The 13905-nt window shown below is 38.2% G+C and overlaps 1 protein-coding gene across 3 annotated transcripts; it reads right to left on the reverse strand.

Annotated features, from left to right (window-relative positions):
• Positions 1-3625: 3625 nt before the first annotated feature.
• On the reverse strand, positions 3626-13176 carry LOC131311938 (glutathione S-transferase-like protein tpcF). 3 transcript variants are annotated; one of them, XM_058339589.1, is made up of 10 exons: positions 12807-13176; positions 11680-11718; positions 10938-11064; positions 8546-8607; positions 8077-8144; positions 7653-7702; positions 7090-7159; positions 5255-5378; positions 4630-4746; positions 3626-3950 (listed from the first exon to the last, which is right to left on the reverse strand). In XM_058339589.1, the coding sequence occupies exons 1-10, from the start codon at positions 13140-13142 to the stop codon at positions 3852-3854; spliced, it is 1092 nt and encodes a 363-aa protein (XP_058195572.1). In that variant the 5' UTR covers positions 13143-13176; the 3' UTR covers positions 3626-3851. The 3 variants fall into 3 exon arrangements, with proteins under 3 accessions (XP_058195572.1, XP_058195574.1, XP_058195573.1); XM_058339591.1 differs by having other exon boundaries at positions 11680-11737; positions 12807-13078; XM_058339590.1 differs by lacking the exon at positions 4630-4746 and having other exon boundaries at positions 12807-13169.
• Positions 13177-13905: the final 729 nt, after the last annotated feature.

Here is a 13905-nt window from a genome sequence, read left to right on the forward strand (position 1 = left end):
TCTTTCGGTGGGTAGTTTTGAAATTTTTTTCCCAAGTACGGATGAAAAAATATTTGTTAGGCTAAAAATCTTTGTTAGGCTAACAAAGTTAGGTGGCTATTTTTTTTTTATTCAATTTTTTTTATATTTATTAATTTTTAGTCAATTTTTTAAAAATTATTACTTTATCATGACGAAAGAAATCTAAAAAATAAATAATTATTGTCGAAATCTAATTCTTTTAATAAAAACGAAAAAAATACCGAACTCCTATGAAAGGACGTGCTATTTTGAGATTAAAAAATAAAATACATTTGGGCATAATTTTTTGAATTTTTTTGCACCATATTAAAAAGCCAAGAGATGCTTTAATTTAGTGTAAAAAAATTTTAAAAAATAATGCTCAAAAATATTTATTTTTTCAATTTTAATATTGCACAATTTTTCATGGGACGGATAATTTGAGACGGAATGAGTAAATAGTCTGTTCTGTCCTATATACTGTTAAAAGAGGAAATAATGGTTTGCACTATTCCAAGCAAGCTAGCCACAGCAGATCTAGTATCTAGATAACCTAGCTAATCATGTGACTTGCTGACACAGAAGCAAAGATTAAGAGAAAGGGTGACTTGAAAGGGATCGTGAGAAAAATACATTTGTTGCCTTAATTCACACACTTGATTGAATTCTTTGAAATGAAGCAAAAGCTTTTGAGGATTGACGATGGGGACAAGAAAACATAAGATGCATGTTTGGTAGAGAGCTTTTTTCTTCTTCTTTTTTTTTTTTTTCTATCTTTTTGTTTAACGGAGTCAATCAGGCAGGTGGGATTAGTTGGGGTCACCTTGATATTTTTTGATTTGTGCATTAGTAAATATATATGTTGTGTTTAGATAAGTTTTTGAGAAATTTTTTATGAAAGTAATGATTGGAGATAGGAGTAATAAGTGAAGAGAGATAAATAAAAAAATAAGAATAATGATTGGCAATAAGACTAATGAAGCGAGATAAAGAAAAAAATAAGAATAATGATTGGCAATAAGACTAATGAGTGAAAAATAATAATTGAAAGTAAAAGTAATGAGTGTTTTTTGAGTTGAAATTTTTTTTCCAAATCTTGATCCAAAGAAGGCAGTCTTTGGAGGTTTGTTTATACTGGCTTTGGTTTGGAGTAAGATTATGGAAAAAATAATGTCTAAGATTTGGAAAATGATGTTGAAGGGGTTAGTGGACCTTTCTTCATTTTTTAGTTTGAGGAGTGTTTAGTTTTTTATAGTTTGTCCTTTTTTTCACAACCACCTATTACTTCTTTCAAAGTTTTATGCGTGTATTAAATCGGTTGAACATGCAGACCCCGATTATTCAATTCAAAAGAGTGCAAACTAGAGCAGCGACGGATGCAGAATTGGAAACTTATTAGCGGGAGCACGAATTACGTGTATTTCTATATATATTTTAACAAGAAGTATATTGTACGTATATGTATTGTCACTTACATAGTCTGACAAAGATACGAAATTGTGTGTATATACGTAATCGTCATTTAATTTTACACACGTGACCAAAAAATGGTTGATTACTTGAAATTTCAGGGAGTTTTTTTCTCACACATATGGGGATTTAAAAGGGCCAATCCCATAAAGTTTTCTTGAATTAACCTAAAAAACTAGGATTACTAGTGTGGCCATTTAGAGTTGTGCAGGAGCCCGAGCACCGTGGCACCCCTTCGTGTCCGCGACTGAATTAGAGACAAAAAAAAAAAAAAAACATAATGATTTATGTGTGAAAGACTTCTCCTTTATCATGGGTAAAAAAATAAAAGACTCTTCTTTTTAGGAGTACAAGTAATGAATAAGTGTTTAATTTTGGATCCTTTACATTTTGAAAATTTTAAAGCCCCAATCCAAACTTGAATGACTCTATACAGCTTCTTTGGATGAAATAATTTCATGAGAAATAAAAGGAAAGGGTTATGATTTCTTGTGAAATTCTTCATTTGGATTGAACATCTTGGTGAGATATGGAAAGAAAAGAACAAGAAAGATATGTTTTGACCGGCCCTTCTCCCCAATCTCACAAAAAAAAATGATAAGATTTGGTGAGAAAAGACTCATCTTTCTTATCTCTCTCTTTTTCATCATCCAAACGAGCTGTAAACTTGGAGAAACTAGATAAGAAATGAACTAAAAGATGCCAAATTTCTCACCACTTCTTTTTCTGTTGAATAAGAGAATTTTCATCTCTCAGTCATTGCCCTGGACAAATTCAAGCACAAAGAAAGTATAAGGCCCCATTCCGGAACTCAATATAAGTACTTATTTTTTAAGAAGACAATTTTAAACTAAAAAATAATGTGCTTACGTAATTAATTTTCCTACCAATATGGATCTTATTTGATACTGTAGATCTTATCGAGATCTTTTATACGGTGTAAAAAAAATCAAAAAACTATTTCTCATTTACATTATTTTTTAGTTTAAAAATGTGAAATAAATACTTATTTTTTAAGAAGGTGTTCTGGAATGGAGCCTAAGAATCACCATAAAAGAAAGAAAAAAAACCCTAGGATAAGAACGATGGTGCTTAACAAACAGAAAGTCTACACACACATACAATCTGTGCACAGATTTTATTGTGAAGTCCACCACGGATCCCACACAAATCATCCGAGCTGTTCATTAAATGTAAAACATTTTTTCAAAGGTCCCCGTAAAAAATAATCTCAATCCGATATCTATAAGTGCTCGATTAAATCATATAACTTTTTATTATCCTGAAATCTAAATGAAAAGTTAGATGGTTGGATGAAGCACCTATAGGTATTGGATTGAGTTTATTTTTTACGGGTGCCCTTGAAAAAATGTTTTACATTTAATAAACGGCTCGGATAATTTGTGTGGGACCCGTGATGGGCTCCACAATAAAATCTGTGCACAATCTGTGCACAGATTGCTGTGTGTGTAGCACAGTTCCTTAACAAAATCTACTCCTGAGCACCATCATTATTCACTACGACTCAACAGTAACTGATACCAGGTGGCAGGGGTTATGGCGGCAGGGGTTTGCAGGAAGCAAATAGGGTTGGTAGGTTTGGGCTTAGCCCATTTTTGTTGGCCACTTCTCAACGTTTAGATCTCGGTTATCCTTAAGTTATTAATATTTCTTTTCGGTTGCCATTGTTCTTTTAATTTTTATATCCTTACAAAGATTAATGAAATTTCTATTGCCAAGAAGAAAAAAAACACTAATACGGAATACCAAATAAATAATATTCCAATGCTCTAAAAAAAAGAATTAATCAGTGATTAATCGCCGATTAATCTTTGGCAATGTCTATCCAATTAGGTCCGACTAACAATTAATTGCCGATTACTAATTAATATGCACCGATTAATTGCCAATTGCTCCGTTTAATCGCTCAAAGGTGGCCGACCGCTTGACTAGCGCCTAGTGACTTTTAGAATATTGTAATATTCTCTGCGAAAAAGAACAAAACCAACAAAAGGTAGCCATAATCCAACCCCTGAATCCTCCCCTCCACCTTTAAGATACAAGTCTGCACTGATCATTTGAAACTCATCAATATTTATATTTGATTTCCTAAAGGCTAAAAAACAATTGAGTCATTCAGATCAGCGGTATTCCCTTCTTTTTTTCTTTTTCTTTTTTTACAAATATATTTCTATTGTCCCGAACCTCGTCATAACCACGAGGAGAAGGCAAGCCCAACACTCAATCTCGGATCAAAACCGACGATGTTACCATGGCAATTGTGCTGCAATTCACCTGATTTCCAGTAGACAAGAATAATGATAGCCTTTTTGTCTCCCTCAACTGCAGTAACCTTCGAGAGTTCAAGGTGTATGCTGCAACTATGAGCTGGCCATGGCATAAGTCTGGAACAAATAAGATAAAATCTTCTTGTAATCGCCGATTTGAGTTCCAGTGTTGGGATCAACTATGTAAGGCACCTGGAAAATAAAGATACAACTTTGCTCATCAGTACTTGCATGTCTTTGTATGGACGTGCATCAAATTATGCAGAATACTCTTTAACCAGATGATGTTTTGAGAATTTGATAATATTCTTCGCCCTCTGTTTTCCATTTCAAGCTGTGGCAAGATAGTCCACAGAAGAATATATTACTAGGACGCCAAGGGAGCATTGCCCAAGAACATCATGAAGAAAGGGGAAGAACGCACAAAAGATGCAATTATGACCAGAGCTAGCCCTCACAAAAGTTTAAGTCTACTATAAAATCTACTAAAGAAAAGGAGATAAAATTTCTCCTCCATCCAACACTGAAAAGCTCTAACCCACCTCAGCCCACAACCAGAAAGCAACATACTCTACAATGCTCATGCCACCTCAAAATGATTATTGAAGTGAAAAAGAGCCCTAAGACACATTCTAGCAAGTGATGTAATAAGGAGCCTGAGAGCAATCGCAGCTGATACGGGCAATTGGTATGGTTGGTATATGTGGCAAGAACAAACTGCAGAACTTCTACCAATAGTAGGCACAAACTGCAGCTCTCCAACTGTGGACCCCAAGGAACTCCCTTGCTGTTACCTTTTGTTTTCAAAACCATGATAAGTCATATTGATTAGATAGAACTAAATGGTGATCAGAAAATGTCAAGGACTAACCTCTTTCGATCCAGATGCCTCAACAAGTAAATTTGTTCGTCGGGATCCCTCTCCGACAGATTGAAGGACATAAGGAAGCTCCAATTCACAGAGTGCTTCCCGCACAATTCGAGCATACTGAGAAGGAATAGTGTCAAAAGATACTTTGCATAAAACAGAAAATTGCTCTAGAATTGCAGATTTGTAGTCAACACTATGAAGGAAAAAGTTCTTCTGAATCCTTTGGCTTTGGTTATGGCATTTTCATGAGTCGTGCATCCTTCTGGGGGCTATGACTACACTGGGATTTTCATCAGTTGGCAACTCAAATCAACAAAGTCTTGCGCTAATTACTTCAAGTTATCCAGGTAAATTATGTTTTGCAATATCTGTTGAGCATTTAAGCCATAATTTTTGTTATAACACCTACGTAATGTGCCTTTCCTTAACCCAGAGTAATCTTGTTCTTCCACATTTTCAGCATTATTGTTATCTTTTTGTTGCATTTCTAATTTCTCATCACAAACTTTTCAATTTGGACTTGCCCAAAAAATCTTTTCAATCTGGAAAAGCAGGAAGTGGAAAAAGAAAGGGACAAAAATCTGAATGATTTGCCCACGGATTTACCACACATTCGTTGTCTTACTGGATTGTTTTCATAGGAGAAAAGTTCCAACTTCTTGGGTGGTGGCTCTGTTCGGGCCTTTTCCCATAATGACATCCCTCTTCCTGCTCGAAGAATGGTTGGCATCCATCCTGTAAGCAGTGTGCTGTTTGATAAAAGATGACTAGTTATTAATTAAACATTTGAAAAAAAGAGATAACAAACTTACGGACATGGATTTTGAATGAAGAAGCAAGGTAGCGAGCACATAAATTGAATCGAATCTCTAGGCCTGCTCCTTATGATGCTTTCCAGCTTTGATTTGGTGCATGGTTCCACGACATAACGTCCCTTGAGTTTCTTGATTTTTGGAGGTGTAGGGAGGTCACTATCTTAGTGATAAACTTTCTAAGAGCAGCCACTTCGTGCATTTGTTGCCAAAGGTTAGGTGTGTTTCCAATCGTTCCCCTCCCGTATCTCCAATTTAGGGATGGCAATCATACCCGCCCCGCCCCGAACGGGGCGGGTTTTACACCTCTTTTTCGGGTATTCGGTCGAAATAAGAAATCTGAAACCTGACTGGGTTCGGGGTGACAGTGCCCCGCCCCTAAACCCGCCCTGCCCCGAATCCCCTTTATATATATACATACATTAGTTAGGGTTTCCTTCATTTTTTTCTTAATTTTAGACCCTTACAGCCGCACCCTCTCCTCTCTTCTAAGGACCGATCTCTCGTTCTCTCTCTCTCGGATGCCGAGTATTAAATATATATGGACATATCCAGCTGATCCATTCAAAATGGCAGTGCACTGGATGCCATAGTTGTAAAAAGTACTCTCCTAAACCATATGGTGGAAGCCATCTTCCATTTGTGTCAATGTTCCAGCAGCAGCTAGTCCTTCACGGCGGCGGCGAGCCCTACGCCATCGGATCTCAAGCGGAAGCATTTGAGCCGCTGCACAGAGAGATGAGGGGGTCGAGGAGGTTAATGGAGATGCTGCTGATTCGGACAAGTTCGAAGCTAAACGGCCTGTTTGGACAAGGATCCCGATGGCTTAATTCCTCTCATTTCTCTTTGGTGGTTTAATTTTGTTTTCCGACAGAACATTTTCTTACACTCTGAAGATAGATTTTAAATTTTTTAGCATAAATTTTGAGTTGAGATGTGAAAATTGTGAAGCTTACCCAAGATTTTTTCAGCATTTTTGCATTCTGATTGAGAATTGAGGAAAAAGGAAGGGGCGGGGCGGGGCGGGTAAACCCGCTACCCGATAGGGGCGGGAACGGGGGAGATTTTTATTACCCGGTCGGGTTTCGGGGCGGGGGAGGTCGGGAATTTTAGGGTCGGGGTCGGGGTACGTCAAAACCCGCCCCGTTGCCATTCCTAATCTCCATTGATTGGAGATTATAAGAGTCCTATTATTGTTGTTGATATAACGAACTTATGGATAAAAAACCAGACAAAAACTGGAACATAGATAATCAGAAGAAAGTTGTTAATGTGTCCAATGTGTATATATACCAACCACTTTGACAATTATAAACCATCATCATCATAACTATTGTTCACTTGTTAAATGTGTTAAAAGGATGACAGGAACCAATAAAAAAAATGCTCATTTTGAGAGAGGTGCTAGCCTAACCTGTCTTCCTGTCTATGCAAACTTCTTCATAGACTTGTGATACCAAAAAAATCAAAATATATACTTCTCAATGATCTCCGAGTCTCCTGCCATTTTAGTTTCCTCCCTAGAACCACTTGTGAACTTACAATTAATAAATCATAACATGGATTTGGAATCTGATATGCTTACAGCCCAAGAATTCAAGGTTCAAGCATTTTCCTTGTCAAACAAGAGATTTGCATGTTGGAATACCTTTCTAGAAGACCAATTGAAGGACTTCTTCCGTTACCATATTGCTGGAATAAGTATTTGACGATCTCACCTGGCAGACAAAGAAGCATGATAAACATCTAAGGGATAAAACTTGGCCAAGAAGCATGAGAAAGAATAGAGTTTGAACATGAGTAGAAATCTTGGAAGTTGAACATAAGAAAAACAAGGTGTGGAAGAAAAACTAAACAGCGATGTATAATGATGCTTATAAAACCGGATCCTCCAACCTAACAAGGCAGAGTATACCCCAATAAATGCATATTTGGTGCAAAAACAGAACAAAATATCCTAATTCATCCTCCCAAAACCTCAAAAAAGACAGTGACTAGACAATGATGGAATGAGTGAACTACAAACGAACAACCCATTTCCATCGGTCATTCTTCACAGTGGTTGCCTCAATAAATGAATACATATATTGACAACTTAATCGACAAACTTAAACCCAATAACCATAAAATATATAGACTATAGAGCCACAAATACTAGACAATAAGGATATATACATCAGAGGAGTAAGGACAATGGAGTTCACTACTTACCACTTTCATACATTGACATTCCAGTATTTGGGTCCATGAGGAAAGGAAACCTGCAAAAGAACCTCTGTTTAAAATTCTAAAGATGACAATTATGATTACAATGACAACTGTGATGAAGGTAAGATGTGAAATGTGATCTAATGGAAGTTTCACTTAATGCGATAATAAAGATGCATTATGTCTACAGAGAGTAATTGTCAATATCGTGGTCCATGATTCCAGACATGATTACTAATCCGGTATCCATTTAATATAGTTGATCAAAAAATAGGACTTGAAATGAATATGGGACGACATGAAACTGTTTCTGTCAGAGCCAGTTTTCTTCTTTAAACCAATAATTCAAGAAGTTGTCCCGAATTAGAAGGTCAAAACAAGAGAAGAAAAATTTGATCGAAAAATATTCCAAGGAAAAGTTACATACTGCTCTTTGCCACCAACACTCCTAACCATTTCCCTGTGTCTTATGGAACCTTTTGGGCAAGGATAGATCTGCAAATATGTAAGAAGTAAATTATTTAGATTCAGACAATACCAAATGGAAACATTCTAAAACTTCAGTTTTGAAGTAATCTAGTTGAATAACAGGCTGTCAAGAGGGGCATGCAAAATGGTTGGCATCTATATATTAATTGATGCTGGAAGAGAACTCTATAAGCCAAAGGCCACTGTAAGACTACACAGAAAACAAAGCTACTGAGGCTGCTCTAGAGAAGCTTCCTTGAGAGTGTATAAGCAACTAAACTCAAATCTCTATTTTTGCATTATACTTTTGAACCTCCCACAATGGGGCGGAAAAGAAATACCACTCAAGCTATATGGAAAGTTGCAGATCATGGTTTAATTAAAGATGAACTCAAAACCTCATTGTATCAACAGAACCTGTTCCTCACCTCTACTGAAAGATCAAGCTCAGTTATGGCCTCTCGAACCCTCCTGCAAAAAGGGCATGCCTCTGTTGAAAACCCTTTAAATAATAAGTATCCCAAAAACAAAGGCACAATAGTCATTCTCTTTATGGCATGCATCTAAAACTTAGTTGGAAGTTATCTCGAATGGTTAGTTCCATTATTGTTTACACCCATTTTTGGCCAAAAATCAAGAAGTGGATTTACGGGTTAAAAGGTGGCCTTGAGGGTCACAGCTCTAGCCTTGAAAGACCTTACGACCGGTTGCCCACGAATTAGGGCCGGTTCTTAAGAAATGATAGGCCTCCCATCATGGCCCAACTCAGTTAAAAGGCCCAAGGATTAAATTAATCCACTAGCTTGAGTATTTTGTCCAAGCCTAATCCAAGTTCCTAAAGGTAACAAGGCCCACGAAATAGGCCCAAATTGATAGAAACCCTGGTTTTTTCTCACCATGCTTGGGCTCAGAAGGCTTACAATGGGTAAAGGCCCGTGACTTACCAACAAGTTCAGGCCTAATTAAGAAATAGGCCCATTACTTTAAGAGAGCATCTTTAAAAGCCATTGGGCAATGAGGGGGCCTCAAGCTACTCACAAGTAGCTCAAAGGCCTCGAAGCTGCTTACAGGCAACTCAAAGGCCCCGAAGCTACTCACAAGCAGCTTAAAGGCCTCAAGCTGCTCAAAGGCCTCGAAGCTGCTTACAAGCAACTCAAAGGCCTCGAAGCTGCTCACAAGCAGCTCAAGGGCCTAGAATATTCTTGCTGGGCAGGAATGGGTAAGCTGCTCACAAGCAGCTCAAGGTCTGAGCTGGCGGGACCCCATTCTTCAGGATGATGCAAAGACCAGCAACAGGTGGTGTGCATGCAACCCATGAAGATACTAGTGAATGACTCCTACAGACCTAAGCAAGCTGCTCACAAGCAGCTCTCCTAGGCCTGCTTGATCTTTTTCTCGATCCTTCTTCCGTAAAGAATCAAGCTCAAAGGGTTTTTGGGACCCACTAGAGGTGAAAGGCCCAATGAAATGATAGGAAGGCCTGGAATATTTTTAGTCAACAGCTGTGGTGGGCCCGGAAGGTGGCCATGCAAGCAATAGCTTGAGTAGTGAAGCAACTCAAATGGTCTGGATGCTGCAGGGCCTGAAATTCTTTGTGCCCTTTTGCAGAGTTTAGCACAAAGAGGGAGGATTTCTCAAGCCTTTGCTGTATTCTTGGAGTATAAGGCACGTTTTGTTCAGAGAGCAGCCCCCTCATTGGAGCATTTTGGAGCTGCTCAAGCCCAAGCCTTTGCTAGAAGGCCACTTGGCAGCCATGCATTGGAGCATTTTGAAGCAGCTCAAGGCCTGTAGTCCCTATAACTCTCAGTTTTGGAGGCCTTGGAAAGGGTCCACAACCTCAAAGCTCACAGCTTATGCACTTACATTTTCATTCCTATCAAGCAATACTTGTATTCACTCTAAAAATAGTTTAAGTTTTCATCACTTTCCCTGTACCCAAACCTCATTAAACCGTTAATGGAGTTTGTTTAGTTCAAGTTTAGCTACGCTTTCCCTTTCTTTCCATTGTTCTAGCTGACGATAAGAAAACTTTAAGTCCTTAGCCCGCAAAGGCAACCAACGAACCATCACGAGGCCTTACCCTTTGGGCCTAGCACTATCGTTTGAAAGAAGTCAGATTTTTGAGGCTTCCAGGCCTTAAAAACAACTTGGACAGCGGACTTGTCCTGGCACGCCCGCAACACATTTGCCAATTCGGTTTCGAAGCATTTTGTGGAGAAACAATTATGTAACCAATAATTTATTTAATTTCTACCTCTATGAAATGACTAACCAACAGTTCAACTGTGGCAATATGCCCCCTCAGCACATCATCAATCACGGTTTCCAAAATGGAACCAGGTTCCTCTCATTTGATCATAACGTGAGGAAGATGGGGCCTGTCACTGTCCCATTTTAATGATCTGATGTTCATTTTAAAGGTTTCAATATGAAAATCATTCAAGAAAAAAATTAAGTTAACCAAACATCGATTGCCATCTTAACAAATCAGACGTGTCTTGAGCAATAATCAGAATTTTGAAGATCCGTTTCAATTCTGAACATCTATTTCCCTTGAAACAAATATAATTCAACTAGGCACTCACCAATGGAGTATCAGATTAACTGAGTTTCTTATGGTGATGATTTACATACTAGGATCTACAAAATCAACGGCTTGGATCATCAAGATTAGACAGTTGGCGGTCCTGTTTCTTCTCACATGAGGGAATCACATGCGAGGATTCAAATTCAAACAAGGGAGACTGAAAAGAAAGTCTTTTCTGTCTGTCATGAGGAGCACGTGCAGATAGCTATCTTAAAGATCAGAACAAATCATACCAAATTCAAAAAGTTGCAAATTATTTGGAGGATCCACTGCACTCATCTCTTGGCTGTGCAAATTGTCTGTTAGTGACCTTGAACCCCATGGCAACCTTGCCAAGGTAGACAAGGAAGATGTCGCAACCTGTTGTCAAGAAGAGTCAATAGGCATCAAAACAACTAGAAAGATAAGAACTTGAAGCCATTGAAATGAATACAGCTGTCAATACAGTGTTGGATATTAAAACAAAGTAACTATAACCTTAATTGAGCCGTTAAATAAAATGGAGACAAGGTATTCTCATTGATGCTTTCTCCAAACCCAACAGATACAATTAGAAAAGTCAATTGCTCTTCTCTTGTACATATCACATATCACAATCCTTACATTCATCCATGAGCTGGATTTTAGGTATGTTCCTCAGTGTTATCCATATGTATGTTCAAATCTCCGACCACACTGAATAGAGGGTTTTGTGGCCCGCAAGATGCCATACCAGGTCATATGCCGTATTATCCAGATTGTAAGAAGCTGCACACGTACTTACCAAAGTCCTTTATTTTAAGTATATCAAGAAATATCCTTCTACTTATTTTAGTACATTTGACTGGTTCTAGTTTTTTGGATTGGTATCCTGAAGTTGGGCCTCTCTTGCTCAGGAAAAATGAGATCACGATTCACAATTAAGAGCAATTGAGTTATCATCACATATAACCAAGAAAATGCTAAAAAAGGAATTACATGATTGACAAATAGTACCTCCAAAAAGTAATTCCGTTCTTGAGCTGGATCCCCTCCCTGAAAGAAGCAAAGCACACTAGCAAATAAAGAGAAAATCATAGAAAAGCCCAGATGAATCTAAGGCCATTAAGCTACAGCCCTCTGAGACATGGGACATCCGATCGCAATCTTTTTCTTTTGTTTCACCTTTTCAAACTAATCAGGTGGTAACAAATGCACACAAGAAGATCACTTCCGGAAGAGACATGAGTATACAAAACTAAACTACATGCATGTAGTGTAGGAATTCAACAATTCAGGCAAGAAGCAATGTGGAGTCAATAACACACTAAGTGTATGCACTATGCACATATACAGATCCACGCACAGTGAATCAACCCATGCTAAGCACGATAGAAAGATAACACATGAACACACTTGGAAGGAGTAAATAAGGGGATGCATCAGTGTAACACTTTGCTGCTTCACCTTTGAAAATACTAATAAAGAAGGGATCATAATATGTATGGTTGATACTTGATAGTAGAGCAATTTATTGGCAGCAAAAATTTTCAACCTCAGCACAATTTCCTCCAACATTTGACGCCCTTCATCCTGGCAGCTTATTCATTTTATTTTGCAATTTGCCGGCCATACAACACCACTTGAAATTCTGAGCAAACAAGCCAAAGACTTGAAATTTGTATTGCCAAATCTCGTGTCAAACTTGGCACAAGGTTTGGTGATGCTATTTTTGCCTCATGATCATAGATGGTATTGTGCAAGAGCGTAAGTGAGCGACAAAGTGTAGGAGGCGTGACAGAGACATGGAAGATATGGTGATAGTTAACAGAAAAATGACACTGATAATAAAATGGCCTATGCACCATTCGAGCAAAATTTATAGCATTTTGGCACGGTAGCATGCCAAATTATTGCTTTGGGATTGCCATTTTGGCAATGAGTCAAGGGAACAGCGCACTTGCTCAAATGAGGCCACCAAAAACAATTGATGAGCAAACAGAATAAAAAGACTTCCTCTTTGTTTTTTCTTCTGCCATTTGCAATAATATCATAATCTTAAAAAGAAAATGAAGAGAGATAAGAATCTAAAAGAGCAAGCACAAAACTTCAAAAACAAGAAATGGGGATGAATAGAGACTTACGGAGAAAAGCTTGAGCAAGGGACAGAGAACAGACAAGAAGCTAGTTGATGGGTTGCTCCCACTAGTATCTTTGGAAATTCCATCATTCCCCTGCGTGAATTGGGTAGTAATTTGGACATCCCCATCTGGGTCAGCCGAATTCGCACGAAATCTGTTTCTGTGAGAATTCAAATTCCCATTGATCGATAGTCTTGGAGGAAACCCAGAAGATTTTAGAGTAGAAACTGGAGTTGGAATGGTCGGTGAAGATAAGCAGCCATGGATTTTTGAAGGGGAGAGGGGTGGAAGTGAGAGAGTGGGGGAGGAGTGAGAGTATGCCACGGATAACATTGTCATGATTCACAAGTGGCTGTGGTTGTTGCTCTTTCCCTCTACTCTTCATATGCCCAGAAATGCTACTTGTACAGAAAATGGGGCACGGACAGTATGTACAGCGGGCGTTTGGGCCCGTCTCGAGCCCAACAAAGATAATCGGAGCCGCTCATTTTGTTCAATATATTTTTCTTAAGGTCTCCATGAAAAATCAGCTTCATCCGACATCGATAAGGGCATTTACAAAGCGTCCAAAATTGCTTTAGAAAATTTCTAAATCGATTTTGGATGCTTCGTAAACGCTTTTGTCAATGTCGGATGAAGCTGATTTTTTACAGGGACCTTACGCAAAATATATTGAACAAAATGAACGATTCCGATTATCTTTGTTAGACCTGAACGGGCCCAAACACGGACTGTACGCGCTGTCTGTGCCCTATATGCTGTACCAGTAGCAGCACTCATGTGCCCCATTCACATTTTGTATTGAAAGTTTTTACACTTAAAATTTCCCATAAAAAAAACGGTACACTTAAAATTTTTTCATCTTATTTGTACTTTATAAAGTCATGTGATTTGCTCAAACTTTATACTAAAAGATTGGTGACAACAAAAAGTTGACCTCAATTTGGATCGTGAACACTTGCTATGCGAAATGCACAACATACAATCAAATACTTTCCTTTAAAAAAGTTGGTTGGCCGACCATCCAAATCATAATTTCTTGGAGCAAAAAAGAAATTTCCCTAATGAATTTTGAGCAAATAGTTCACAGCCTTTCTACTGA

The sequence above is a fragment of the Rhododendron vialii genome, chromosome 12a (genome assembly GCF_030253575.1).
Source record: "Rhododendron vialii isolate Sample 1 chromosome 12a, ASM3025357v1".
NCBI lineage: Eukaryota > Viridiplantae > Streptophyta > Magnoliopsida > Ericales > Ericaceae > Rhododendron > Rhododendron vialii.

Excerpts from the sequence above, each read along its gene's own strand:
- LOC131311938 (XM_058339589.1), bottom strand. The coding sequence starts at position 13,142 with ATGACAATGTTATCCGTGGCATACTCTCACTCCTCCCCCACTCTCTCA. Across the intron at positions 11,065-11,679 it reads AACGGAATTACTTTTTGGAG|GTTGCGACATCTTCCTTGTC; the intron begins GTACTATTTGTC and ends TCTTGACAACAG. Across the intron at positions 3,951-4,629 it reads AGGCATCTGGATCGAAAGAG|GTGCCTTACATAGTTGATCC; the intron begins GTTAGTCCTTGA and ends TTTATTTTCCAG.